The 8245-nt window shown below is 39.4% G+C and overlaps 2 protein-coding genes across 2 annotated transcripts; one reads left to right on the forward strand and one right to left on the reverse strand.

Annotated features, from left to right (window-relative positions):
- Nucleotides 1–2203: 2203 nt before the first annotated feature.
- Nucleotides 2204–8029, reverse strand: LOC115625935 (vacuolar protein sorting-associated protein 41 homolog). The gene is made up of 12 exons (XM_030521172.1): nucleotides 7924–8029; nucleotides 7718–7852; nucleotides 7493–7663; nucleotides 7307–7427; nucleotides 6886–7239; nucleotides 6495–6822; nucleotides 4319–4387; nucleotides 3853–4254; nucleotides 3588–3774; nucleotides 3287–3526; nucleotides 3110–3236; nucleotides 2204–3047 (listed from the first exon to the last, which is right to left on the reverse strand). Exons 1-12 carry the CDS (start codon nucleotides 7948–7950, stop codon nucleotides 2647–2649), a joined length of 2562 nt encoding a protein of 853 aa, XP_030377032.1. The 5' UTR covers nucleotides 7951–8029; the 3' UTR covers nucleotides 2204–2646.
- Nucleotides 5038–6791, forward strand: LOC115625936 (beta-1,3-galactosyltransferase 6). Its single transcript, XM_030521173.1, has 2 exons — nucleotides 5038–5187; nucleotides 5247–6791. The coding sequence occupies exons 1-2, from the start codon at nucleotides 5127–5129 to the stop codon at nucleotides 6422–6424; spliced, it is 1239 nt and encodes a 412-aa protein (XP_030377033.1). The 5' UTR covers nucleotides 5038–5126; the 3' UTR covers nucleotides 6425–6791.
- Nucleotides 8030–8245: the final 216 nt, after the last annotated feature.

Here is an 8245-nt window from a genome sequence, read left to right on the forward strand (position 1 = left end):
ATTAAATCTGTAAATAAAATGCTTTAAAATAAATTTTTGAATTAATTATTATGATTGTGTTGGGTGGATGGTGAAGGGAGGGGTGTGGTGAGGTTGGTTATAAGGTGCTAATAAATAAATAAAAATTCAGTTTGACCGATGGCCAAAGCGGCTGCGTTTGCTAAAATCCAAAATTTGAAGTACCAGGCGAACAGAACTCAGCAGCAAGATGATTCAAAAACGAAAAAATAAATTCTGCCCCTGTATGGTATGCTACACTTTTTAGATGTAAGCCGGGTTTCAAACCATTTGGAAGCACGGTTTCAAGCCAATGTGCCAAACTGGTTTGAATCCCAGCTGCAAAATGGTTTGAAACTTGGATTACATTTCTTTTAAATTTTTTTTTTAAATCATCTTTCTGCTGAATTATGTTCGCCTAGTACTTAGCAAAGGTGCCAGCTTGCAAACTAAATGCAAGGCAGCTGCGGCTTTCAAAAAATAACTAAAGCGCCTGCATTTCCTAAAATCCAAAATCAGAAGTACCAGGCGAACAGAAATCAGTAGCAAGATGATTCAAAAAAGAAAAAATAAATTCTGCCCCTGTATGGTATGCTACACTTTTTAAAAGTAAGCCGGGTTTCAAACCATTTGGAAGCACGGTTTCGAACCAATGTGCCAAAATGGTTTGAATCCCAGCTGCAAAATGGTTTGAAACTTGGGTTACATTTATTATTAATTTTTTTAAAAATCATCTTTCTGCTGAATTATGTTCGCCTAGTACTTAGCAAAACTGCCAGTTTTGCAAACTAAAACCAAAGGCAGCTGCGGCTTTCAAAAAATAACTAAAGCGCCTGCATTTCCTAAAATCCAAAATCTGAATTACCAGGCGAACAGAAATCAGCAGCACGATGATTTTTTTTTTTAATTTAAAAATTTGAGTTAGCCGGGCTTTGAACCATTTGACAGCCAATCTTCAAACCAATTTGGCTGCCGGTTTTCAAACTATTTTGGCAGCTAGGTTTTAAACCATTTGGCAGCACAGTTTTAAAACAATTTGCTAAACTGGTTTGAGTCCCGGCTGCAAAATGGTTTGAAACTTGAGTTACATTTATTTTTAATTTTTTTTAGAATCATCTTTCTGCTGAATTATGTTCGCCTAATACTTAGCAAAGGTGCCAGCTTGCTAACTAAAACCAAAGGCAGCTGCGGATACTTTTTAGATCCTGCTGATATTTATGTTTGCCTGTGATTAATTAAAATCCTTCATACTGTAGCAAATAAATAAAAACTGTTGTATTCTAAAAGTTGTTGCTTTATTTAAAATAAATCTGTATAAAAGTTAGCCTTAGAGTAAGTGACAATTTTAAGGATAAAGTTAAAGCTTAAATATCGGTTACTATAATTCAGCAAGCCCGTTCCTCTTAAAAGAAGAAGAAGAACAGGTGGCCCAGACGGTTCCTTGGAACAGCACGGTAGATGCAAAGGAGTTGGTGATCATCAGACTTTAGGATTAATCGCCTTTTCATAAAATTCAAATCAATAATTAGCAAACATACACAGCAATAAAACAGGGTTCATATTCTAAGGAAATGCTCAGAATTTCAAAGATTACATATACATATCTTAGATTGATTCTTCCTAACAAATAATATCTTTAGTCTTAAACTAATTTTTTCGGTTGTAAATATTGAGATCCTTAGATCGAAGCCGTTGTCGTTGTAAAACTAGTCCCGAATTTTCCCAAAAACTTTAAAGACCTTAAGTTGTATTTACAAAGGATCCGTATTATCGCTGTGTTTTGCACACGCAATGAGGACACAGTATGATTAGACATCGGTTTAAATCGGCTTCTGTGACAGATAAACAAAGATAAAAACAGTATATAGTGGTTGTGCAGAGATTGTTATTGTCCACTGGTCAACACTTACCTCTTTCCCTTTTGATTTGGAGCCCACTCTCCTATGCCCACAGGCTTCCATTCGATTCCCATTGAAGATACAAAGGACCTGCTCATCGCCACATACGCAGATAACCCGGCCGTCCTGGCCAGAAACAAACGCCTTTAAGCAGGTGTACCAGCAAACTACGGGTATGACCTGTTGCAGAAACAGCTCCTCTTCTATAGTCAAAACTGTTTTGGCAATCAGACTGAAAAAAACCCGTCGTAGGGTGTTTATCCTTTTCACCCCACTCCCTTACCATGACACTAACCATTAAAGCTTTATGTATTTTTGGAACATTTTTATCTCCAGATTAAATAAATAAATATTTATGATTAAATTACATGTAAATATAGTACACGAAAAGGGAAAGTTGGGGCGAACTGTCAGACTTTTCAGGATTGGTTTATGTCAGTTGCTTATACCCTTCAAAATGGCATTCCTGTTATCTTAATTGGTCATAATGGCGAGACAAATTGTCTTAAAATCTAAAGGTAAACATTGCATTCTCATGTTGACTTAAAATTATAGTCGGACCACAATTTCAGAAATATATACGGATCCATAATAAAATATTGACTACAGTAAAAAGTTAAGGATCTACGCCAAGAAATTTAGTATGACAGTGCCAATAAATAAGTAATATTATACATACGATATTACGTTGTGAAGGGTATTATAGCTCCGTCAAGGCCGAAGCTAACCAACATTCAAAATATATTCCTATCTACGTGCCACTGACAGAGACTGAGTCCTCTTGGTCATCCTGAAGTGAGTGGCACTGATTGCAGTGCTCATTGCCATAAAGATTAGGCACGCAAGGCTCATGAAAGATATGGCCACAATTGAATTCCACAAGACTGCTTGAAACCGCAACGTCTTTCTTGAGAACAACCCGATTACATTTCGCACAGCACTGTTCGTAGGGCACAAAACGACCACGCCTCTGTGCGGCTACCAGTTCGGAGTGTTCGGCGAAATAGTCCGCCTGCTGAATTTGATGTGCAATGTCCAGCTTTTCCTCCTGAAGGTTAAAATGCCACAACATCTTCAACACTGATTCACGCAGGTGCGGTATTTTCTGGCCCAGCTTGATCTTGTTTACTATCAATTCCGGATTGACATAATCTACAAAGATGCGATTAGGAATACGATTTTATGTGATTACCGGATTTAATTGCTTTGCATACCGATAATGCCATCCAGTACTTTGGTTACTATATCTGGTTTCTCAGCGGACTCATCTATTAATACATTCCACAAGTCTTCGTCGTCATGCTCCTTGCAGAACTCAATGGCCATTTCGATGTCTTTTATCTAAATTTAAACTAATATATTAGACATTAAGCTCCGTCAGGAATACATACCTTATATATAATAATATTGAGCGCCTCCACGGCCTCCACTCCGCCCATGCAACCCAATAGATAAACCATTTCCGGATACAGGTTTTCGCTCTTACAAATTGCCAAGGCATCCTGTATGGCATAATGTTTCGAACGGCGCAGAAAGGGTAGCAATTTCGAGCGATCAAATTTAACGTATAACTCAACCAGCTTGGAGTGAAAGGTTCCCCGCTTATCTACTTTATCCAGCGCATCCAAATACTACAAGGAATTTAAATTTTAACAGGCCTGCAAGAATCTCCAGTATTACTGGTAGACATACCCAATACAGGTACTCCTGATTTGGCTCTAATTGGTGCACTACAACCTCTGGATTTATTTTTTTTCTATCGAGCAATATTTCGAAAGCACATTTTCGGTCCAGCTGTATGAGCGGAATTATCATTTTTGAAATGTTTTCATATAGATTGTAGCGATGTATTAGCTTAAACACGTCCTTGTTCTGTAATCTGGGAGAAGAGATAATTGAATAAAATATGAATAGTATATTTATAAATAAATATGCATATTTAAATTGTCGCACTCACTTTAAATACATGCGCAGGGCGCTCTCGAAATCACCTTGATAGGAATACAACAACGCCAAGGCTTCGAGTAACTCATTGGCATTTTGCTTACGAAATCTATCGCCAATCGTGTTGATCACATAACGACCATTATACAGAGTGGGCGGCCACTCTTTTAGCAAATTGAGAAAGCCGGAAACATCATGCTCCAAAAACTCGTATAGCACCAATTCGTAATAGTGGGGATCCAGCTTACAATCCTCCGATGTAGGCAAATAGGGGCTAACTGATCGCAGTTGCTTGTACTCGAAAAACTTTAGAACTTCCTCCTGCCACAGTGCTTTGTTGTTTCCAAAAACCTGCAGACATAATTTCGCTGCTCTGTCAAACAGTTCATTTTTAAGCAAATGGTTAATGTATAGCCTGCAAAATAAATACATAAAAGGAAGTAATGGGCATTGAAACTGACAACCTGCATAGACATTACCTGGCGACTGTAAGCAGATCTATGCTGCCGCCATGAGTTGATATCACAGCCATGGCTTCTTCGTACTTGCTGTAAAAATCACAAATTTGTATCACAATAAAAACAATCTAAAAATGAAGAAAGTAATAAAAAATATACATAGATATACTAGCAGGTTATATACAATTGTTTGATATTTGTTTATGTATCCCAAATTTTTAATCAATAGGAGTTTGGAGCTCGAGTTTTAAAAAATGCAGATGTTTCATACAAAGTTTGAAGCCCCTTTTCCTCCTTTTGTAGTGTAAATATTTCAAAACCGCTTGTTATCGCTCGTCGCCAACACTGTGGAAGGATACTTGTGTTTTGTTAGCTCTTACCGTTCGAGCGGTTCGTTGACCACCAATCGATCAGTCAGTCAGTCAAACTGTTTTATATATGTACATATGTATATGGATTCACATTACAAAATAATGATTATTTTGCAATTTTATTTGTTCGCTCACAATATTAATTTAATGATTAATTTTGAGTTTTTCTTTACAACTTAACAAATCATTTTTGAACAAAAAACTAAAACTCAAAAAATAATTAATGTTTGTTTTATTTTTTTTGAACAATCATCAGTCTAAAATAAATGATATTGGGAAATACCTCGCTTTCCTAAAGTTACGATAAGTGAATGATTTTTTCGTTAAAAAAAAAACAAACAAACAAACGATTATTTGCAGTCCGTGATTTTAACAGCTAGGATATAGGGTGTTTTAGCGTTCCTCATGTTTCGACCACATTGCGCCCACGACAAGTTGGCAGCATTGCAACTTTTCACATGAAATCGATATATTACATATCGATAGACGCCTCCACATTTTCGGCTTGTTTACCATACGGTTGGTAACTTAAACCCATAGAAAAGTAAAACACTGTAATTGTTAATATTATCAAGTAGTTTCAAAGCCGGAGGGCTGCAACATGCGTCGTATGAGCAACTTGATAACGCTCTTTACAGCAATAACGGCATTCTTTTTTGGCTGTTTCATCACAAAGATTTTAACAATAGTTGACAAATGTCCAGCACATAAAAGCGGTGTTGCGAAGTTAGAGCCGCACCCGAATTTATTTCTCATGGTTTTAATAATGAGTGCGCCGCGCAATGTGGAGCAACGGAACGCAATGCGTGAAACTTGGCTAAAACTGGGGCAGCCGCTGCAGCAACCATACTTCCCCGAGGAGAACATTTATCTGCCGGCATATGGAGCAAGGGGACACTTACAAATGGAAACTGTGACTTCACAGGCGAACAGACTACGCCTTTACATGGACTGGGCGGCAAAGCTTCCGTACATGGATGCGCCCAAGACTAAAAGAACCATCCAAGTGAAGCATTTCTTTGCCATCGGCATGCAACACATTAGTTCCGTAGTGCGAGCAGAGTTGGCACGGGAACAGAGCCAGCATAATGACTTGCTTCTGCTACCCCGCCTACACGATGCCTACACGAATCTAACCGAGAAGCTGCTACAATCAATAGACGCATTAACTCACCATTATGAGTTCTCATATCTGATAAAGGTCGATGACGATAGTTATGTTAAGTTAGATAACTTGCTCAACGTACTCATCTCCTACGATCGCAAACTACTGCGAAAATCGAGCGAGTACCGACACGAGCAGCTGCCACAGCTTTACTGGGGCTACTTTAATGGCCGCGCCACAATAAAAAGCAAGGGTCAATGGAGTGAGCCCAATTATTACTTGAGCAAACACTTTATAACCTATGCCTTAGGTGGGGGATACGTCATATCGCGCAAGCTGTGCGAGTTCGTAGCCAATAACTCCCAACACTTGTCCACCTACGTCTCCGAGGATGTATCAATGGGCACCTGGTTGGCCCCACTGCGACATGTCTATAGATGGCACGACCCTAGATTCGATACAACATACGTGCCGCGCGCGTGCCGTTCGCATCATTTGGTACTGCATAAGCGCAACGAGGTGCGTATGCGTGACCTCTACATGGGTAAGTTATGCAGCCCGGAGCAGTCGAGCGCGAGATCATTACCCGCCGAATACTATTACGATTGGTCGAAGCCGGTGGACAAGTGCTGCGATAGTTTAGTGGTGTAGAATATTTGATAAAAAGCCAAAGTGCATCTAAGCCAAAGTAACGTAGTTTTAGGGTTTTCAAGACACTTACCAGTGTGCAATTAACCATTGCACGCGCTCATCGGTGCCTATGAGGCTTGCAACAACAAAATCATTTGGCGCCACAATAAAATAGCGACTCTCCTCAACTATACAATTCAGACTGTAATCGTTGACGGTGTACTTCTCAAAGTCGCGTATCGATAAGCTGTCGGTGAGTATTTCCTCGCTGCTGTGCATCTTGTACTCCATCACGCTTATCACGGGTCGCAACGCTTTGTTGTCGGCACTGCGCTGTTTGCGATATCCCAACACAACCAACTGTGTGCGAGTGAACGGAGCCAAGCCAGAAATGTAGAATGTAGTTTGAAAAGTTGAGACTGTAAATAATGTTGATAATAAAGTTAGTTGTACATTATCGCATCACTGCAGAATATTCTTACTTGGGTCGACAATGTAATCGGGCAAATTTCCAGATGCTGCCTCTATGCTATTACGTTTCCGTATTACACAAATACGTATGGTGTCCACCCAGCCGACAAGCAGCGTCGTGTCATTGGACCAACGAAAGTTGCACCGGAAGTTTTCCAGTCGCTCCTGTGGGGGTACCTCCCATTTCATCAGCCCTAGTGAGCACCTTTCATTCAGATCGTACACACGCACACCCAGATAACTGGCCCAAGCCACAAAATTTCCATTCCAGCAAACGGACAGCACATTCCCTTCTGCGGTGCACAATTCAGTTGACTTTAGTTTTTTTAGAAATTTGCGCTCGTATATAGTCAGCCTATCATCACCTGAGGGAAAAATAAATACATGTATTATTTAATAAAATGCCGGCAAATAATGCATGGAGTTGCTTACCAACTATGAAACGTCGCACACCACTTGATTTTGTATCAGGGTCCAAGGCGACAGCTTTGATCAGCTTGGAGAAGCACAAATTTTGATTATTTTCCGAGCTGAATAGCCCTGTAATGTTAACCTGAAATACAATAATATTTCAATACCTTTATGAATTGTATAAAAATGCCCGCCCATATGACTCACCTTGCCATCATCCGAGCATGTAGCGACATATTCGCCTTTCGAATCAACATCTATATGATTAACGGCCACTGTGTGCACATGTCGGTCGTCATTGCTCAAATTCGTTTCGACGCAGTTTCCCTGATGATCCAAAAGGTGCACTCGCCCTCGTTTTGTTCCAAAGATAAGAAACTGGAAGCAGCCATTTCAGCAAAGGTATTTCCAACGGGATCAAGTGGCACCTACCTTTGGGTGTACGGAACTGCAGGTGATCAAATCTGTGTTAAGTATTTTCTTAAGATCGTTTCCCATGCGCGTGTACTTGAATTTGGGCTCCACATCTTCCTCCTCTTCAGTGCTCGTACTCCCTGTACCCGCATCCTAACCAATAATGATTATTATACATTGTAAGCCGTGTTATATATAATATTCAGATTAAATTATAAACTTACACCATTAGTATCTGCGGTTTCTGCCATCCTAAATTCCAATATTGTAAAAAATATAACTACTTTTAACAGTGAAGCTAAATATTTGTTATTATCAGCTGTGCTGAGAGTCCATTGCCATTCACAGTAAAGTCACAATATTATGCCGTTCACAAAAATGCCGAAATAATTTATGTGCCTTTGACACCCTGTTGAAATGTTTAAATCATTCGATATGCTCAGTGAACCGTTTTTTTTCTACAGGCATATAACTACTACATGCCTATAAATTATTTTACAGTCTGAATTAATTTAAATATAAAGCGCACTCTAACCGCTAAGGCAG

This window comes from Scaptodrosophila lebanonensis, unplaced genomic scaffold (assembly GCF_003285725.1).
Source record: "Scaptodrosophila lebanonensis strain 11010-0011.00,11010-0021.00 unplaced genomic scaffold, SlebRS2 tig00000080-arrow-pilon, whole genome shotgun sequence".
NCBI classification, from domain to species: domain Eukaryota; kingdom Metazoa; phylum Arthropoda; class Insecta; order Diptera; family Drosophilidae; genus Scaptodrosophila; species Scaptodrosophila lebanonensis.